The sequence below is a fragment of the Diadema setosum genome, chromosome 9, assembly GCF_964275005.1.
Source record: "Diadema setosum chromosome 9, eeDiaSeto1, whole genome shotgun sequence".
Classification (NCBI taxonomy): domain Eukaryota; kingdom Metazoa; phylum Echinodermata; class Echinoidea; order Diadematoida; family Diadematidae; genus Diadema; species Diadema setosum.
The window spans coordinates 32352109-32373863 of record NC_092693.1 but is presented as its reverse complement, the minus strand read 5'-3'; the positions used below and the strand labels follow the sequence as shown (position 1 = coordinate 32373863).

Genomic DNA, 21755 nt, shown 5'->3' with positions numbered 1-21755 from the left:
ACGTATTCCGTTCACGAGCAACTACGAAACATTCAAGGCATATCTGTTCTCAACATGATCATTGCTTTACTGATTGGACAATTGCTGATAGAGTATCCAACCACTTATCTTTATCCATGGCCAGCACTTTGTCAGACAGTCGGTGTCCTTGCACACTTTTTTCTCCTCGCTGCGTTTAGCTGGATGAATGTTCTGGCCGGGAACCTTTGGCGTAGTTTTTCTCTGACCGAATTCAAATCGAAGCTAAGTCGTGAGAAAGTACGAGATGTCGTATTACGCTTTTGCCTGATAGGTTGGGGTGTCCCGGCTCTCTTTGTTTCTCTCTGTCTTATTGTGCATTTTGAGGGGCGTGACGTTTTCTCGTTGAGGTACGGTGGTAGAGGCTGTTGGATATATCCTTTCAGAGATAACGTCATTGTTTTCCTCATACCGGTTGCCGTGAGTCTCACGCTGAATGTCGTATTCTTCATTCTTACTGTACGTGAAATCAAAGCGCTGAAGAGCAACTCTGACATTTTGACTTCAAACCATGAGAAGAAGGAGCGAAGACACGAATTGATTACTTACGCAAAGGTAGGTAATGACTAAAATAATATTTCTCATCTTTGTTTTTGAATATGAAACTGAAGATATGAACCAAAGGGCTTTTTCATCAATAGTTCAAATAAATTTGTGCCTGGTAATTATTTCAAAATGAAATGATCCTAGATAATTGCGTGCTCAAGCAAAGACATAAACTTTCACTTTTATCAATTAATAGCTGATTACGTTTAGAACCATAGAGTAAAACCTGCGATAGATGCAGCTATATACCACACAAGCAGAACAGACATCTCTCTTCAAAATGTTTGATCGACAAAGACGTAATTAAAACCAGTTAACCAAATTGCTAATACAGAATAACACTAACATGACTATGTTTGAGCTGCAAAACTGCAAGTGAAGAAATGAAAAAGACGATTTCATCGTGCATTCATTCGGTTTAAAATTTATTAAATGTTATTACGTTCGTTACTTTTTTGTACTGATTTCGTGACATTATTTGTATACTCAAACGTTCCAATGTGTCCTCAACTTGTTGGATATGAAATAAAACACAACTTGAACTTAACTTCAAAATTCCGTACATGTTTTATAATGTACATAGGTATGATTACAACTGATTTATTTGTTTTTGTTTTTTGTTTGTTTGTTTGTTTGTTTTTTGCAAATCAAACCAATCACAAACATTGTAGAATTGTTGCTTTTGGTTGCACAAGTTTTAACAACGTAAGTTTCAGAGAACGAGATATTCACATGTAGAGCTAAAAGAAAAAAAAAAGATTTGGCACATACTATTTGAATCAGCTTTACTGCTTTGTCAAATACAATATGGGAGTGAAAGTATTTTTTCTCTTTTTGTTTTTGTTTTTTTCTCATCATGTGTTTTGATAATACAGATTTCAAGCTTGATGGGATTCGGCTGGATAACAAGTTTCATTGCAGCCGCGGTCCAGCTTTCGTTCGCCTTTTACGTCTTCACTCTTTCTGTAGCTGTCCAAGGAATTCTGGTCTTCTGGTCATTCGGTCTCAACGGAAGAGTCAGAAAAATGTGGCAAGCCTGGGCCAGGACAAAATTCGGCCATTCGGAAGGAAATAGGAACAAGAAAGAGGAGCTCGTCGCTACTTCCTCTAATCAATCGGCTACACATTCAACCTCACTGTGAAAAAAAAAAATAGCAGAATAATACATATAACAAAAGTAAATAAATGATTAAAAAAAAAAAACATAATCAAACTATTTCGTGTTGCCAGATGGTGAGAAAAGTAGAGAATGAAAAAATCGCAATTAAGATACAGAGGCTTTTTGTGGTTATCTGCGTTTAACAAATATTGAATGAAGCCCGCCAAGGAGACAATCATGGCGATAATAATAATGATGATATGATTTTTTTGTCACTATCGTTTCTTTTACTATTCTTAATGTAGCTATTGATACTACAGTTCTTATGTAGTAAATATTACTACCGTAGTGTCTCTATACGCTTTAGGGGAATGGGTTGAAAATGAGAAAAAAAAAAACATATATATATATAATATATTATATACTATATGTACCGTAGATGTTTCAATTTGCAAGCCAAAATCTCTTTCAAAATACTAGTTTAAAGAAAAGGGTCTTGAGAAGGGATTTTAATTTTAACAATGTGGAAGTTTTCATCATAGTTCCACAGTGTAAAGGCGAAGAAAATAGATAAATTCTGAGTACCTAGAAAAATTATATATAATTGTTTTATATAGCACCTATTTGTTGGATGGGATTATCGTATCTTTTTAACTTTATAATCGATTACCAGAGGGTAGCTATGATTCTAGCTAATTGAATTACTGAAACAGCACTGGTCTTACAATCGAGGCACAATGAACAGTTCTAGCACATTAATCATTTTCATATTTCACTTCATGCTTTAATACTAAGCAAAAGACAAAAATACAAACAAGCAAGATAGGTGTGTCAGCATAATATGTACATAAACAACAATTCTCTTTAACATGTGAAATATGAAGGTACCGCAAAAGCAAAGCCTGTAACTACGGGTTCCAGGGAAAAAAAAAATATACCAATCCAAATTCGTTTTGCAATGGATATAGGACACAAAGTACTAATTACGGAACTATGTATGAAAGCTAAAATAGCAAGTTACAAAGGGTAGAAGAAGTAAAAGAAAAGAGAAAGAAAAAAGATAAAAGAAAAAGACAGAGAATAAGAACTGATTAAAAAAATAGCATGGAAATACACAGGCATAAGAGCATAATATCTACGATCAAGTTCATAACGAGTTCAAAGTAATACTGTAATGATTATATGGGAGCACAAACACTAAAACCACAGGTAAAGCAAGCGTACACTTCAAATTGATCCGCCATGCATTGAAATAGGATAATGTAAATAACAGGTTACGTGATTCTGATCAGGCAAGTTATACTCGTTCAGTAGCATTTATTTGATTTTTTTTTTAAATAAACAGAGAAGAACATTAATTGACTAAATCTGGTGGGAAATGATGATAGTTGCCTAGGAAACGACAGACAATTCCATATAATTATGTATGACGAAAGATTTATCAGTTTCCTCTATAAGCATACAAAGGGCTTACTATTTCGTTTTCCAAAATGTCACCACACCATACAAGTCAGGCGTCATTTACCACGACGATACTTTTGAACCCGAGACATTTAAGTGATGAACATGGATGGCATCTGCGTAGTCACATACATCACAGTGCGTAGTCCGAGTTTAAAATTTTGATTATTGATATTTCGTCTTTTCAACAGTGTCGCTGTGTATCGAGCGGTTACGATTGATATTCACCATTAGGGAAACATAGTGGTCTGTAGGTGTGTTTTGAATGTATTGTAGGTGCCGAACAAAGCATGCATACATAGTGGTAATGCACTAAATATCAATAAAATCGGCGTAATTAAGTTTGATATACCACTACTCTATGTTTTATGGTTCAGTTCAGTATTCTGATCTCGTTTTGCAATGGAACATACACTGTCAATTCTCAGTCTGAAGATTACTAATAGGCCCTATTCAAAGTATTGACAACCATGGATACGTTTTGCACTCATTTTAACAACCTGTAATTGACGGTATTTGTACATAGGTAAGATGTTGACCACAATTAATTTGATGGGCACTCGTATTCCGACATAAGTAATAAGGTTGTTGCACACCAACGTAGCCAGTGCTAGGCTTTCTCGTTTGTTTTATGCATAATTATTCAGTAAGCAAATTGTGCGTGCACTTACCATCGCGCACGTATCAAAGCATTACCGGCATAGATATTAATATTCAGTTGAATATGTAAATGTTGTTTCTTTAAAGGAAATTTACCCCAAAAAATACATGTTGATTGAGTGAATGGAGCATCATTAATAAAATACATCAGTGAAAGTTTGAGGAAATTCGGACAATCCGTTCAAAAGTTAAGAATTTTTTAAGTTTTGGTGATGGGACCGATGGATCAGAAGACTACTACGGGCCATGACATCACATATGGACTACGTTAGTGCACTCCCGTTATAACGAACACGATTATAACGAAATTCCGGTTACAACGAAGTAAAATCTAGGGCCGCAACATTATCAACTCTATGTAATTTTATTGTTTATTCATTCGGTTATAACGTAATTTCGATATAACGAAAGAAAATTGCCGGTCCCGAGGACTTCGTTATAACGGGAGTCCACTACCATATAAAGGAAATCTAAAGAAAATTAGACATTTTTTTCACTTGTCTAGCATAGTGAAAGAGCACTAGACTTACCTCTTTCAGAAAGCAGGGGGAATTATGGCCCTTGACATGACCGTGTCAGTAACAAGTCCAGAGAATGTGTACTTTTCATATGAAATTGTATTTTGTGGAACTTTTTTCTTTAGAAATGCTTTCTTTATAGCGTAGTAGCCTAAATATGTGATGTCATGATCTGTAGTAGTCTTCTGATTCAGCGGTCTCGTCACCAATTTTCCAAAAAAAATCATAACTTTTTAACGGATTGTCCGATTTTCCTAAAACTTTAACCAATATCTTCTACTAATATTGCTGCATTCACTCAATCCACACGTATATTAGGGGTTAATTCACCTTTAATGAGCGTTCCGCCGATCAACCAATATACGTAGATTCAATGATACAATCGGCTCAATATTTAGTGTCTGTTATACGCATTGGTGAATACTGGCACGTTGCGATCGATCAAATTGTGATCGGTATAGATTTAGATGAGTAACCTACAGGTATAAGCACAATGTGCATAACCATTAATCGAATACAGTATTGTATCGATTCTACATGTGTGTTATCGCTTCGTTGAAACGAGCACAGCTGTTGCAGGTAATCGTTTGAAAATCGGGATGACCGGATGTACTAGAGATATACGTATACCAACAATAATACGAAAAACAATAATTACAGGAGAAATACATTTCAAGCTTGTTAAAAAATTGATAACATTCTTAGATAGGCAAAACCTTTTTTTCTGTGGGGGGGGGGGGGGTATGTTACTAATATGTATTTATGCAAGTAGGTGTAGTCCACGTGGGGCAGAAATGCCTCGGGAGACAGACATAGCGCTCGAGGGCAAGAATAAAATTGTCAGTTGCTGTTTCTGAAAGAAAGTCTGGTGGTGATAATATATAGTTTTCTGTTGGTGTCACTGATGATGATGCCTTTGACTTGTTGATTGTCACTATCTTTTCCCATAACATCCCTGAGCCCATAACATCATTCTAAAGTATATCTGCATTGTAAATGTTGCTACTTTATTGGTCACCAGCAGTTTTGAGAGGACATGTTATATTCAGTACCTGGTCGGTACAATGTACTGTGAAGTGGACATTGTGCTGTGTTGATGCTGATCTGTTGAATGTTACATGCTACTTATTGCTGTGTGATGTGGGAAACGTGTGATGATGATTATTATGTTTGCCCTTAACTCATTGTTTAGAATGAATTAGAACCTATATGGTATCAATTTATACATCTTCTTGGAAGATATTTGAATATGAAAATGTCTGTTAACTTTCCTTTGAAAGTTTTCAGTAGACTGGTGTTTTAAATTTGTTTTAGATTATGATGTAGAACGAATTTACTACTTCTTGCGCGTTATAATTTCATGATTGAAAGATAATTCCAGGGTTTTCAAGATGATAAGCGAACGACTGACGTGGAAAGAAAGCACTACATTAGTTTCAGTGTTTCTCGATAGAAATAGGTTTCAGTTCAGCCTTAGTTTTTCCATGCAACACAGCACTATGTTATGCATACTAAAATCAAAGAGTTACATGAAATGATAAAAGGATTTTGAGATATGGGGTTTCTCAGTCGGTATACAATTATGTTTGTTTTGTACAATAGATGTGTGAATATTGTGAATGTGATCAGTAGTTTCAAGCAGAATGCCTGACAAAGTCATATAGGCAATTAACACTATGTGCTGATCGAGATCACATCACTATAGTCATTGCAGAAAAATGATAAACCTGTTATCATATGATGATACAAAAATGGGATATAAAAGGAACAAAAATGACGGAACAAATATAGAAAACATTACGTCATTTGATACGACAATCAATGACCTAGTTATGAAATGAATTAAAGCACACTTAGCATGACAAAGACGGCAAGATCGAGATATAGTTACCATGCGTTTAGGCTTACTACCCACGATGTTTCACAACCGCAAAGAGAAAGAAAATGATTTAACTTTGGCTCGTGCCTTTCTGCACGATGATAGCATCCCAGTCACTGTTGAAGAGCACGGTACCATCATCTTTCCTCTCCGAGCACTCGGCGGAGCCCAGGTAGTCTAGGACTTCCTGATGGACCTCCTGGGTCACAGACTCGCGGAGGTTGCAGACTTGGGAAAGGAAGTCAACGATGAGGTTGCCCTCTTCCGACTCGGGATCGAAACAGCTGGTGATATCTAAGTGAAACGTCTGGCTCACAACTGTGAACGGGATGGCGTTGGCGGTCAAGACGTCGCGAAAGGCCTTGGGTGCACATGTACTGATTTTTATTCTGGAAACGGGGGTAGCGTTTCCAAAATCGCCAGGTGCCACTCGTATCTATAGCAGGGTAAGCATCGATTGAAATAAGTCTTGTTATAAAAATGTAGACGAAATTCGGGGAATCGCCATATTGATAACGCAAGTGCCTCCGTGGTAGCTACGTTTTATATGCACTCAAGAAATAGCTTGGCTGCTAAATTGGATCTGGTTTTAGTGGCCTCTCCCTCTGGAAATCAACTTGGGAATATTAATGCAACATTGCTCATATTGTACATCTAACATTTTTATTTTTTTAATCCTTTTTTATTCTAGTTTATAGGGCTCCACCTGTAACTCGTTAGGATGAGACACTCATCCCGGAACTTCGTGTTAATGACTGTCCCTCAGCTATAAGAACTTCTTACAAACAGAGGGATTTCCCACAGAATGACAGAGGAGGCTGCCTGTAAAAGCACCTATAACATGCTGTGTTATCGAACCCAGTGACCTAGAACTAGTTTGAAACGTCATTCATCCAGGTCACCTGTTATTCAAATATTAATTGTCATGAAACTCACACAGAGATTAAAAAAAAAAAAAATCACCAGCCCTCCTAGTAGTTATAATGTTGGACTCGAAATCGCGACTTTTAGTTGTGTTGTTGTTGGTGGTGGTGTTTTTTGTAGAGGGATTTCTACAGAAAATGATGTGAATGATATAAATTTGAACAAAAAAAACACACAAAAATACATAGACTATCAGCCGCGGTCACACTGGCAAAAGATTTCGAAGTCTTTTCGGTCTTTTGTGGGTCTTTAACACTTCGCGATCTTCGGATCGAGAAGTTTGGATCAGCAGTGCGCCTGCGCAAAAGAAGAAAGAGCACGCCTTCTGACAGCTGGTGATTGTGACATAACAATGCAGACATGTACATGACAATGACCATGCTCTTCGGAGGCAGACCCCGCAAACAGATGATGGACTCGTCATGTGCCAAACTTTCAGTTTCTGTATAGCGTCCACACCGGCAAAAGACCGAGAAGTTTGGCAGGAATGGGGAAATAATCCCTCGTTTCAGTGAGGAGTTTCGCGAGATGAAATTTCGCGAGAAGTTTCGAGAAAAGTTTGTGGTCACACTGACAAAACTGCGAGATCTTAAAGATCGCGAACTAAATTTGCCCGATCTTTCGTCAGTGTGACCGCGGCTGGGAGCGTCTAATTGCATATCAATACTTAAAAACACGCTTCATTCATGTTCAGTACTCCACATCTTACACCAATTGTACTAATATTTCATGACTGTCTTCCTGGTAATTAGCTCATCTTACTCCCTCCTTTCTATGTTTTTACCCTTTACGCCCGCTGAGATGATTGATTTAATTCAGTAATCATAATGACTGAAATCTATCTCTTTATTTGTCAAAGTGTTAATCTGGTGACCTATTTTCTTACTGCATACGTGCGCTACTGGGCGTGGAGGAGTCCTACAATATTGTGTCCTATGTGGAATTTCACTTTTACCTGAAATAACGACGATAAACAGCATTCCGCCGTCCTCCAGACACTCATGTAGATAGCGAATGGTGTCGTTCAAATCGTCCACGTAGTAGACTGAGTGAATGGCACTGATGAAGTGGTACTTGGGATACACGCCCGTTTCATTCAGCTTCCTTCTGTAGCCGTCTAGCGTATCCTGGTGGAGGTCGAAGTCGATCCCGGCGAATTCTTCTTTCCCGCTGGAAATGAGCTTACGATACATATCAAGCTGGCTAGCAGCGGGCTCGATCACGGTGTTGTGAACGGCCTTGAAACGAGCTCGGATCTTGGTGGCCATTCTGCTGTCCATTTGTCCTAAACGAACAAAGAATAAGTAAAATAGATATGTAAGTATGATGATAGTGTTGCGGGCTGGCGCCGTTGTCGATGTCGACGTCGTAGAAGTACCCCTCAAACGCGCATGTGTGACACTCAAGATTTCCGGTTCAATAAAAAAAAAAAAAAATCAAAGTTTAATGTCGCATTATTAACAAAAGGTTTGAAATCGCCACTTTTACATTCTTTCACTTGTATTCGAGTCTAAATGTAGGAGCCTAAAGAAGCCGGAAGAAATCCTATCTCATCTTTTTTTTTTAACACTTTCTAAATTCCAGTAAAATCTATTAGTTCCTGAACCGAGACTTGCTTACGAATAGATTTGTATGTTCCTATGTTTAGATACTTACCAAAGGTTCTAAAGTATAAGTTGGGTAATTTACGCGGGGATCAAGGGAGTGGGCGTGTTGAGTCATCATGGACTTAATGCGGACGTCCAGGGAAACACTACGCGGAGGCAGCCTACGTTTGTGCTAAGCGCTGTACTTGTTACCCTCCGTAGATTCTGTGCTAGTTGGACGTCGTAAATCTGTTATCTTGAAATACATGACTTTCCATTGCATGACATCCGTATGGTAATAAATAATGAATGATTTACCAGATGGTCAGATACATAATTGTGACCCGCTACAACAAAAGGATCCTAAAGTCGCTGATGGCGGAGCCGAGAAAATCGAGTTTCCAGTCACATCATCAAAATTGGTCAAAACAATCGGATTTCCGTTTTTGGCATAATTTTGTAGTCTTATGTTTTGTCTATCGTCTGCCGAAATTTCGAAGCTAAATGATCAAACGAAAGGCAAGAAATTAGCGTTTTTCTGGGCCATGATTTTCCGACTTTCAACGTAACAGAAACGTGTCCAAAGATTTGGATTTAGCGCCGCAACTAGACTCCGCCCCTCGCAGCGAGGGAGTGATCTTATTGGTCAGTGCGTGGCATCCTGATTACTAATTGGTTGTGCGTAGACCGCTGGCGCTAAGCTTGAATGAACATCGCGGAGGTCGCTAGGAGCATATCTTCTATTGTCAAGCGGTGAAAACTGTTATACCTCCCCTTGATCATGTTACCGTCAGAAGGAAAACTTTCAAGGCGTTTTTCTCGAAACTCTGATTTCCTCAAGTACTTGACATGCGCTAATAAAATCATCGATATCTCCGCAACCAAGTACTTTTATGAGTTGTGTTATATATGAAATTAAAGTAGAAGAATAGGGGAATAATGTCAAGTCATTTACAGAAAATTGTCCTCCCCGACTTTCGGATCCTTTTGTTGTAGCGGGTCACAATTATTACAAAGCAAATGTCTCTACTATTGACTAGAATTGACAAAATATAAGTAATGTTCACGTACGAAAGATCCAAATCATTAGCTGACATGGCAACATTGTACGATAACAGTGAGCCGAAGCTCGCGACCAATCTCAGATCAGTTTGCAAATAATTTTTCCAATGATTATAAACTGAATTCATTTTTATCACCAAAGTCTACTTCCTGAAATATTAATTGCAACTTATTTTTTCTGAAAGATTAAGGATTTGGGGAATTTTGGATGGGTGAACGTAACGAGACCGACACCCATGAGTCATTTACAGCCCACGAGTTATACAGACGAGTCATACAGCCCACGATTCATACAGTTCATATTATGTCATACAACCCACTAGTTATACAGCCCACGAGTTCGACATAAAGTAAAATAAACGCACGAGTTATACAGCTAATAAGTTCGACACAACGCGCAAAAGGCTCACGAGACCGACACTATATGCAAACAAAGCCCACGAGACCGACAGTACGCTTAAAAGGCTCACGAGACCGACACTTCGCAAAAGAGGCTCACGAGACCGACACGAGGCAAAGAAGGCCCACTAGACCGACAGGATGAACAGCGCCACCTATAGACCAATCAATTGTATAGGGTGTTCAGATAATGGCATATTATGGAAGATATAAGAGATGGAAAAGGAGAGTTTCTAGGGCGTTACCCCGCGAGTTGCCCTCATTCACCCCAGTGAAATGTTCAAGGCATTTGATTGTGTTTACGCGTGTGTGTGTTTGTGAAAAAATTAAAAAGAAAAAAAATTATTAAAGGTGTGCATCAGGTCTTTCCACCTTGGTTTGAAAAATGTCAAAACACCCTCGTTTCCCTTTCCGTAAAACACATACACTTTGGTAATACTTGGGTCAAAGGCAGAAGCGCTACCGACTGAGCCAACTCACCGCCATAACCTAACTGTTCAGTTAGTTACAATCTCACGCTCGATGGCGTGACGGAATTGCATTCGCCAGTATGCTATTTTGCCCTTTATGGACAACCCTGTAACAGGTACATACTTGCAATTGACATGTAGATGGCGCTGCTCATCCTGTCAGTCCGGTGATCAGAGCCTTCTTTGCGTAGTGTCGATTCGTGAACTTTCTTTGCCTTGTGTCGGTCTCGTGAACCTTCTTTGCCTAGTGTCGGTCTCGTGGGCTTTCTTTGCGCAGTGTCGGTCTCGTGAGCCTTTCGTGCGTAGTGTCGAACTCATGGGCTGTATGACGCGTGAGCCATATAATTCGTGGGCTGTATGAATCAAGGACCTGTTTATAATATATGTCGGTCTCGTGGACCGTATGACTCAGGGGTTTCGGGATGACCCCCTTTTGGATATGAATTAAAACTGATAGCCAAAACATCGTTAGGGAGTAACCGATGGAAGGTACTGTAATCATGAATGATCACTACGCGCATCTAGGCCTACAGGCAGTGTTTTGTATCTTTCGTAAAGGACATAAATTAAAACTGATAGCCAAAACATCGTTAGGGAGTAACCGATGGAAGGTACTGTAATCATGAATGATCACTTCGCGCATCTTGGCCTACAGGCAGTGTTTTGGATCCTTCGTAAAGGACATAACAGCAATCGAAATTCCATATTCCTTCATATTCCTGCTAATATTGGATGACTTACCAATCGAGTATTTTTACTCATTTATTCAAATACTAGGATATTCCTTACCAACAATTCATAATAAAGCGACACTTCCATGTTTAGATTCGTCTCTATGCCTTATGTGTTCTATGCCTTAGTGTGCATAGAACTTTATATACGTATCCAAGCAAAGCAATTTCAGCAAAAGGTCAGCTATAGGGCAAGAATCAACAGTGGATATCGGAATGCCGATCGATTGTCTAAACTGTAACTTCCTATCATCGGAACATTTATGCTATAAATAAAATGCTTGTCGTAACTTAAAATAATTTTTATGACTTCTCTGACAACTTGACCTCTCTGACCAAAGCAGTGCAGCAAATATCAACGATCGATCTTACTTTTCGTACTCTTAGCAGTGAGAGCAGAAGAGGTGGGGAGTGAAGGGAGGAAAGTAGACATAGTGACAGGCGGAAGGATATAGTGTAGATTGAGGGAACAGATGCAGGTGAAGAAACAAAGTTAAGCACTGCTGCTGAAACTGATGAGAATAATATACCCTATCAATACTATACTGGAAAGAATGCAGAGCCCCATATTCTGTTCACAGTGCCATGCACATAATCAACTATGTGAAAACGCTCGAATTTAACAATGTGAAGATGATTTCACACTGTGATGTGGTTTTCACAGCGTGTTCACATAGTAATGCTCTGTTTCACACTGTAAATCAATGACTCACATTGTGTTTACACTCTTAAGCGCTCGAATTTAACAGTGTGAAGATATTTCCCAAGTGTTCACATTGTGTTCACACTGTGTTTGTCACAGTACTGTGAGACACTGTGTTCTTTCCAGGAGGGTAGAAACAAACAAAGAAGGCAAACTAGCTGAGTGTAACTAGGTTGGCACGTTGCAATATCAACAAAAATTGTACATTTCCTACAGGTTTGGGCCAAAATGCATGAAAAAGTATTAAGTGTCTCACTGGGAAAAGAACAGAATAATAAAACAATAAAATGATAACAACAATAAAGACAAACGTACTATAGGGGCATCAACTAAGCCAAAAACTTGACGGAAAATGGAAAGTTACGTAGATTATGATCATTATTAAAAGATGACAACTATAAATTTTGTGTTCTTATTGCTAAGATACCTTAAGAAACAAAAGCCATACAGCTGAAACTCTTTGAAGGTTTCCCCGTGTTTATTACCATTATTGTTGTTGTTATTATAATTATCATTATTATGTTAATTTAAATATCAATTGCCATTGGAGCAAATCGAGATCCTATTACCAAAAGGGATGCTACGTGCCAGTGTCAGGTTTAAGGAAAGAGCATAATATTATACTTATAATATTCTAAGAGGAATTCAGCCTTTTTGATAAAAATTGGTTTTGAAATGACTGAAATGTCCAAAAACAAAATAAAACAAAGCGATCCTAATGTAGGTCCCACCTTTTACTGGGATTGATATGTTTTGGATAGCTCAGTTAAAACCGCTAATCAGAAGTTTCGGGCTGCAGAGAAACTGATATGAGTTTTTGTTGTTGTTGTTGTTGTTGTTGTTGTTGTTGTTGTTGTAGCTGTTGTCGTTGCTGTTCAAGTTCAAGTTCAAGTTTGTATAACATTTATTTTCCATCTTTTTTTCATGTAGGAAATCACATGCATGAAATTATTGTACAGGAAGGCAGAACCTCAAAAAAGCAAAGCTTGTGGTGAGCTGCCTTACAAAAATACATTACCTCACAAACACAAGCACAAAAAAAAAACAAACAAACAACGAAAACATGATAATAGTTCCCATGACAACACTGAAATGAAATATTCCTCAGAGGGAGTAGTACAGAGAGGCAACAATGAGTATGAAAATGCATTGTAGTGACAAGATACAGGCTATGGCAAATGTACCTGGGTACAGCAAACCTCGCACGAGCCGAAGCTCTAGGGACTGAAAGAGAAAAAAGAAAATGCGACTTTCGCGAGAGTCGATTTTTTTTTTGACTCAACTTAATGTACATGTATAGTACATTTGCATGCATGCATGTGTGTGTGTGTGTGTGTGTGCGTGTGCATACATGTGCTGTGTCAATAATGCAACATAGGTAGCCACTACTGGCAGACATTCTCTTAGCTGTGTGCTTTCATCCCTGCCGACCCTGAAACAAAACACTCTCGACGGGGATTTTCCCCGTCGAGACTCCTGAAGAAGGTGGAGGCCACCGAATTATTTGAGTTGTTCAATAAACTCATTTTTATTGGCGAAATAATGCATTACTAGTTTATTTCTTGATTCTTCGCTATATATATATATATATATATATATATATATATACTCCAGGGAAAGTGTAATTTTTTTCCATAATCTTTCATTGATTCCATATTCAAAACAATTTCGTGACAAATAAAATCACATGTATTACAAAATCTACGATTTATCATGACACAATTATAATGAAATCAAACCAAGCTGTACTTTCAGTAGAAATACAGTACATTTGTAAAGAATATACAATGCACCAGAGAAAGAAAACAACATATACTGCTTACATACTCTCATTAAAATCAGATCGAGCTGTACTTTCAGCATGACAGCACAATCATTAAAAAAAAAGAAAACTACTTATCACGTCATCGATCTTTCCATACACGCAAATAGAATCGATATTCCCTTTAATCACCCCCTCCCCCCGCCTCCTCCCCTCCAAACAACCCGTCCCCTCCCTTCCCCCTTCCCCGTAGACATCTGGCTCCGGGTCCTTCCATACTTACTTTCAAATTGAAATGAATGGTCAAAGTTCCCCTCATTGATGCTAATTTCTTTTCCTCCAATCTATCCTCTAAAATATTATTTTTTTAATTTCATTATATGTAGGCGGCTTTCTATATTCTCTACTTTTAAAAATCAAATATGTAACCAAGATTTAAATATGATTTAGTATTTGTGTTTTCCTCTATTGCCCTCCTTCCTCCCGAGCAGAATTTTTTCCCAAGTACAATTTTTTAAATCAACATCCTCTATCATTTTCTCACATAATTCCCAGATAAATTTCACATGCTCACAAGTGTAAACTGAATGTTTGTATGTTTCTCCTTCTTTTTCACAAAAAGAGCATAAGTTAATTGCAGCCAAACCAAACCTGAAAAGATGATGATTTGTGTAAACAATACCATGCACCAGTTTGAATGGAAACTCTCGTAATTGGCTATTTAATGTGCATTGTCTTGGCCTTAAAAATATGAATGCCTAAATGAATGCCTAAGTGAATGCCTAAATGAATCGATCACCAGCCTGCATATTGTTTTACTCTATACTACTTTAGGGATGTCATTAGGGGAGGCTGGTGTATTCTCCTCCCTCCCATGAGCGAGAGAACCCTTCCCATTTGTAGGCCTCAAATTCGCAATATCGCTCACCAGCAATGGAAAAATAGCGGCAGTGAATGCATGGAGTCGTTTCACACAAGGCTACTCGAATCTGTTATGCATAATAGCCTATTGTACAGTTAGAAGTAAGTAATAGGTTTCACGCACTTGCCCTAAACGTGAACATGACCCTTCCATGTGCATTATTCAATGTACTGTACCAGACACCGCAGTTATATAGGCCAGACGGACAGGAGTAGATGACCTTGACAGCGCCGCGACAGCCTTGGTATAGAATGGACCTTGGGGAATGCACGAAAAAAGGGCCGGCGCAGTGTTTTCAAAAGTGTGGGGGCCCACTTCCGGGTTTCATGAGCTAACAAGCAAAAAACAAACAAACAAACAAACAAAAAAAAAAAACGGTCCACAGCTCATCTCTCCCCGTCTACTTCCGGGTTTCTTCAGCTGACAAGCAAAAAAAAAAAAAAGGTCTTCAGAGACAACACATAACCTGACCGCCGCCACACTTCAAGATCTCTACCTAACTTAATTATTTCTATTTTAGTGCCACTTACATACTTCCGGGGGTTGAAAAAAGTATGGGGGCCCAAAGTGATGACACCTTATGTATTCCTTTGTATGGTGCACAAAAAGTGTGGGGGCCCGAGCCCCCACGGCCCCCACGGCTGCGCCGGCCCTGGAAAAAAAGGTCAACTTCAAGCCTGCTAGCTGCAGCTATGCCTCACCAAAATTAGGCTGCGTTTATCTAACTTGAGAGAAAATAGCGTTTCAAAACGCGTTTGGAATAGTGTTTACGAACGTGATTTGAAACGCGATCCTCGGGGTGGAGAATTTAACGAAATAATCAATGACATTATTGTAGGCCTTACGTTTCCTTTTTTCTTCATATATAGTGCATATTATAGGTTTTCCTGTCCAATTTCATCAGATTTGCATTCAAATCAATGAAAAGGTGTTCAAATTCAAACGATTTTGGTCACTGCTCTCCTCCCACGGTTCATTTTAATTCTTTGAGCATTACATTTAATTTCATGACACTCTCTTTTAGATTAAGTAAGCATACTCGGAAAGATCAGTAACTACAAAAATATAAGCAACAGTGAAAGTCACTCCCCATATGTTGTAAATGTTTGCCTTATGAGAAATTTGAATTCCTTAAAGCTCTTCACGGCGGTGTTAATACGAATTTGAATGCGTTGCACGTGCATTTTTAATTTGAAGCCACTTTTACACGTTTATTGGAGAAACTCATGAGATCGCATGCTGATGAAATTAAATTGAATGAACTAGACACCTTTTTGAATGATGATCTCGATGACCATTCAAATTCACGCGAATTTGAATGACTGCATTGTTAAATTGAATGCAAATCTTATCAAATGTATGGTTTCTTTTTGTTTTGGGTGTTTTTCTTTTAGTTTTAGTTTTACGTCTACGACGTTGATATATCACTCACGCCTATAAGCTTAGTATTTTTGACTAATCACTGGAGGGGCTGAAACTGGCTGAAAATCAACTTCCCGTTCCTGAATGCCAGAGACTTTAATTGGACAGTGTGTATAATGTTATGAGGTTTCTGTGCCGATCGGCAATTAAGGCACACAAGGGGTTTAAGTTCTTACCCGAGCCGCTGCCAATTCGCAACATTCTGACTGTGGAGTCTGAGGGAAGGCGCTCTACGAGTCTCTCAACCACTGGTGGCAGAAACTTCTCTTCCCATTTCGCAAGGATCTCGGACTTGGTGGACCGCTTGGCAAAGACATGAAAAGCCTTGGTGTAGTAGCTTGGGTCGTCCTTGAGAGGTTTCAGTTTGGTTTGTTCCATCGTCGGTCTCGAAAGTATCAATTCTCAGAATAATGCAATATGCAACTATTCTACTCTAGGGTTGTCAGTGCAGTTGTATGGCAAAGTACTGTACTATATACATTCAGCAATATTATGGAATTGCATGTGCAAAGAACATTCTCACTCCCCCGAATTGATCTGTTACCCTTTTCCCGTTACCGCACGTAAATAACTCGGCGCGAAAAAAAAAAATAGTGCTTATTGTGTCATGGAGCTCCATGAATGTAGGCCTACCGTTCGCTTTGTATGTTAGTTCGGATATTCATGATCTGTGATATTGTTACGCCCGTTTAGTGGTGCAGGTTCCACTGACTTTTCTTTTAACGGCCTTAAAGAACGAAGACGATGGAGCGGAAGAGGCACCTAGGAGCATTGAGTAGCACTGACACTGCATATGTTCCGTTGAAAATTCGAACGGTTAAAGGGGACCTCCGGACGATTTTCAGACTTTTACATTTGAACAACTATAAATTAGTTAAACTGAGTACAGAGTTTTTGAATTTATAGTGATTGGGATGAGGAATAAGAATGTTTTCAAAATTTATAACACATTGCAATGAACAAGGATGATGACATGGCAGCCTCACCATAAGAATGTTTGAGTTGGGGCTCAAGGAAGCAGAACAAAAGAAGAAGGCATGCATATATTTTTCACAGGTGAACTTGTTGAGCAAGTGGTATTGTAATGGAATTACACTGCTACATTTCTGAAATATAAGAGGCTCTGATGTCATCAACACTGTTCAGTATAATTTGTTTAAGATTCTAAATTCATTGGTTTCTCTGCTCAAGGACCACAATAAATTCCACGAATCTATACATGGAGCTGTCGATTTATGTACTGCATGATGTGAAATTATGAAAATCGTCCGGAATGCCCCTTTAACATTGCTACTCACGTACCACCCCCCCCCCGCCACCGTAACTTTTTATCGAATGAATTAATGTCCATGCATTTCATCTAGGTGTTTAAGGAGCAATGTAGGTGATGTGATCCTACCGACAGAGACAGACAGGGATTCAGTAGCCAAGCATAAATTTTGATGATTCTCACGGTTATTTCCACAGGATGTGTCGGCAAACAATGTTCCATGGCAATTGTCACTTTTGTAACTGATATTGCAGCAGACGATAATGCACTACAAAGTCTTGTCCCGGCAGGCCACACACGACCCGAGCCGAGATTGTCCCCGCGACTCGTCTCGTGTTCATGATTTCCCAATATTGCCTTTAAATGTGATTTTGCTTGTTTTAAATTTTCAGAATAAATTCTTCATGAATTCCTTGTAGCAGTGGTTGATTTATTTCCATATATCTCGTATTCTCTCAAATTGCAACCAGTAGGATCATTCATGTAAATCTTATAAAGCCTATTCCCTGTATGTATTGAGCAAAAAAAAAAAAGTCGATAATGTTATCCATGACATTTTCCATGTTCATTTTCCTTGAGCCTTACCAATGGAAAAATGTTATTGTATTTCATTTTATATTTTATTTCATTTTATATCGTATCAAATTATTACACGACATATTCACATTTTAATTGTTGTTAACACCAAACCTTTGTTTTGATACCACATCAGTTCTTAACGATCTTATCATCGAGGTGTTCCCTTTCTATACATTACTGATTTATATGGGTTTTTAATCAAGGCGTCATTACAACATGGACAGTGATCAGATATATCAAAATAATCGATAAACCGCTTATAATACCTTTATGTGACATATAATTATTAGAAGTGAATGAAACACCGTTAAAGGTTAAAGAACGAGTTCACCTCCATTAACATGTGGATTAAGAGAATGCAGCAATTTTATTAAAACACATTTTTGAAAACAATATTTGAGTAAATTGGAAACCTGCTCAAAAGATAAGAATTCTTGACTTGAAGATTCAGTTCCACGATCGCTGGATGTGCAACTAATACAGTCTGCTTATAATGTGTTCAATGTATATACGTTGAGAAAATCTGCAGAAAAAAAAATCAGCATATGTTCACTTTTCTCGATAATAGAAGTGCAAATGTCTTGCCTCTTTCAGAAGTCAAGGGGGAATAATATTACGGGCCTTAACTTATTATTTATGTTTGATACAAGTTTAGGGAATGTGTAATTATTATTTTTTTCAAAAAATGAAATTTTGAGGAATTCTCTTTATATTTTTCTTGTTTTGTGGTATGCGTGTAACATGATTGAACTGTAGTAATTTTTTCATCCAGGAGTGACAGCACAGAAACTGTTAAAAAAAAAAAATAACTTCTGAACGGATTGTCTGATTTTTCTCAAACTTTCACAGATGTATCATTTTTGACATAAGCATTGAAACACCAACACAGAACTTTCATGGCTCCATCCATGCAAACAAGTCATGTAAAAAGTCATGTTAAGGTTAGGAGGAAGTGTGTACAATGTATGTGCACGCGCTCTTGAGAATTGAGAGTCCGTGTGTGTGCGTGCGTGTGTGCGTGTGTGTTGTGTTTATGTGTGTGTATGTATGCATGTATGTGTGGGGTGCGCCTGAAAAGGAGAGGAGTGGATGGACGGGATGTGGGTTTGAGGGACGGGTGTGAACGTGTGAGTGTGTGTGTTTGCAGTTGGTGGATGATGAGTGAGTGTAAGTTAGGGAAATTGATGTGCAAACACATGTCACATACACGCGTCTACACACCATACACAACACATAGCATGCAACCCCCCCCCCCCACACACACACACATACATATCACATTTACCAGTCACACCCACCTCAACCACTCAATTCGTAGTGCATCAATAGCATCATCTTCTGCAGCTTGAAGACAACAAACGACGACAACTTGTACAGCTACGTTTCATTTTTTGCATGCACGAATTGACGCCATTGAGGACAAAAATTGGGGACTGCACGAGCAGCACAATTTGTCGCCAGGCGACAAATTGTGCGGGGGCGACAATTTCAGCCGTAACAGAGGTATTTAATCAATTTCTGAATATCTATAGCATTTCGACTTCTTTAAGGCGAAGGAACAACATTCAACATACATGTAGTTTGAATGAACGTGCATGTCGTCAAGACCCTTATATCGCCATAGGCCTAATACTGTATTTGATGACGTACACATGTACAACCTTGTACATCCGTATATTTGTTGTATCATATGTAGGCCTACGCAGTTTTACCGCACTACAGATTGGTTAATAGCTTACTTTTATTTCTTGCTTTTTTTCCAAATCATACATAACGAAAGAATACATACATTTAGAAATCAACATTGTACGACGCATAAGCTAGCATATAGCTGTCTTACAAATTAATTCAAAGTACATGATACATATGTAAATGAGGTGTACATTTTGCAGTGTTTTTTTTGTTGTTTACTGGAGTCTCATCATATGTTATGTGACATGTTCAGACCTGGCTGGGTCAAGACTTGTTTATGTTTTGTAGGCGATTTTGCAGTTGTTATTTGTGTATAACCCTTGTGTTTAACGGTAGTAGAGGAATTGTTTGACGTAGTATTTTAGACTAAGTGGCGTGCCATAAGACCAAAATTAAGCCCAGTTTTCGTACTGGTACATTAAAACAGTTTCTAAATGGGAGTTAGGATAGAAACAACCAGTTAGAGAAAGTTAATCAGTTTAATCATTTTTAAATAGTAATACAGTTTACTTACACATGTACTAGAGTTGGTGACCCAAACATATTTTGTCCCCTTTGGTGAACAGCACCTTTAAGATTGAATGTAGTGGGGCTGCTATGTTGTGCAGTTGGAAATCCAGCACAGGGGAGCCTCGGACAACATAGAGCAAGTTATGGGCAAGGGTCGACAGGTCAAGGGGGTGACTGTGGCCAGGCCAGGCCTGAGCGAAGGCAGTCTGGTCATGTACATGTGGACAACATTTGGGGGGGGGGACATGATGGGATGTAAGGGAACATTATGGGATGTAGGGGAGAGTGGGGAGAAGCGAGGGGAGGGTATGTGTCGGGTCTTCTTCTACAGCCTGCGATAGGGGAAGGGTGTAAGATAACCTGGGCTGGAGGAAAACTGTAGGGAAGGAGAGATTTGTACTTGTTCTGGGCTTGCCGACAGTTGTTTTGAAGACTGTAAAATGTGTGAATGGAGATGAGGTCTGAGATAGACGCTTACAATTGTACCTGCCGTGAATGTCCATGGAAATGCGGTGAATCGGAAATGCCAGTTTAATAGTCCAGTCTCCAGTGATGCCAGGTTGTTTGGATGTGGCATTGGAAATCCATTTTGTTGAACTGATATATCTTCGTGCAGTACGGAAGGAGGCACTACACCCCCCCCCCCCCACCTGTGGATCAACCCTGCGTGGAGAAAATCTGAGTTATTTGGTGCTCATCATCTGTAGACCCCTTTATGAACTGAGCGCTCCAACGCGATCAGCTGACGTGAAGTGTTGCAATTCCACCGCGAGGACTGTTCTTGCGTTATTAAATTCGCGACTGATTATCCATACAAAGATAATATGTAAGTACCGCGGTACGTTTTCACACCATTCATTATCTGTATAATTACCCCTTTTCCTCCTCTTTTATGCGAGGAGAGCAAACTGGTTGAGTTAAAGATCAATAAATAAATCTCAATGCCAAGGAGGCCACGCAATATAATTCACTGTGCATTTCATTGTTCTTTATATTGTCTCCGCCTTGACGCCCACACGCTCGGTTCGATTGGTGATTTGGCGAATTGTATTTGATGAAACATGATTATTATGTATTTGGGGTAGGGATGAACCATCCTGACAAATGACTTTCCATCTCATAAGACCCCCCTTACATAAATTGGTGTCAGGAGTGGGATGTCAAGGTTGGCGTTGAGATTTACACATAATAACACTATCAATTTACACCGTATTTCGTATTATGCCACAAACACTGTGAAGCACTGCATCGAGCAAGGTAATTTTTTTTAGTAATTGAAATATTAATTGAAACATTATTCAGGGCAAATCAGTGAAAGCCCATTACTGAAAGGCGACAATGTTTTAATGTGAGTATACTGCTCCATGCTGACGCTAGATGTGGCACCTTTGATTGTTGTTCTAAATATCACGATCCTATGTCCTCACAATGACGTATTACATTTAATATCAAATATAATTTGAGAGACGACAGATTTGGACTATTCGGGACGCATTCAATACTAGGTCATCTGGTGTGTTGTGTTGAGTTATTTTGTGGTGT

The 21755-nt window shown here is 38.8% G+C and overlaps 1 protein-coding gene across 1 annotated transcript; it reads right to left on the bottom strand.

Annotated features, from left to right (window-relative positions):
- Positions 1-6251: 6251 nt before the first annotated feature.
- On the bottom strand, positions 6252-16540 carry LOC140233418 (histamine N-methyltransferase A-like). Its single transcript, XM_072313525.1, is given in 4 exon segments — positions 6252-6536; positions 6538-6617; positions 8061-8390; positions 16339-16540. Coding segments are annotated over 4 exon segments (897 nt in total).
- Between the last annotated feature and the right edge of the window lie 5215 nt (positions 16541-21755).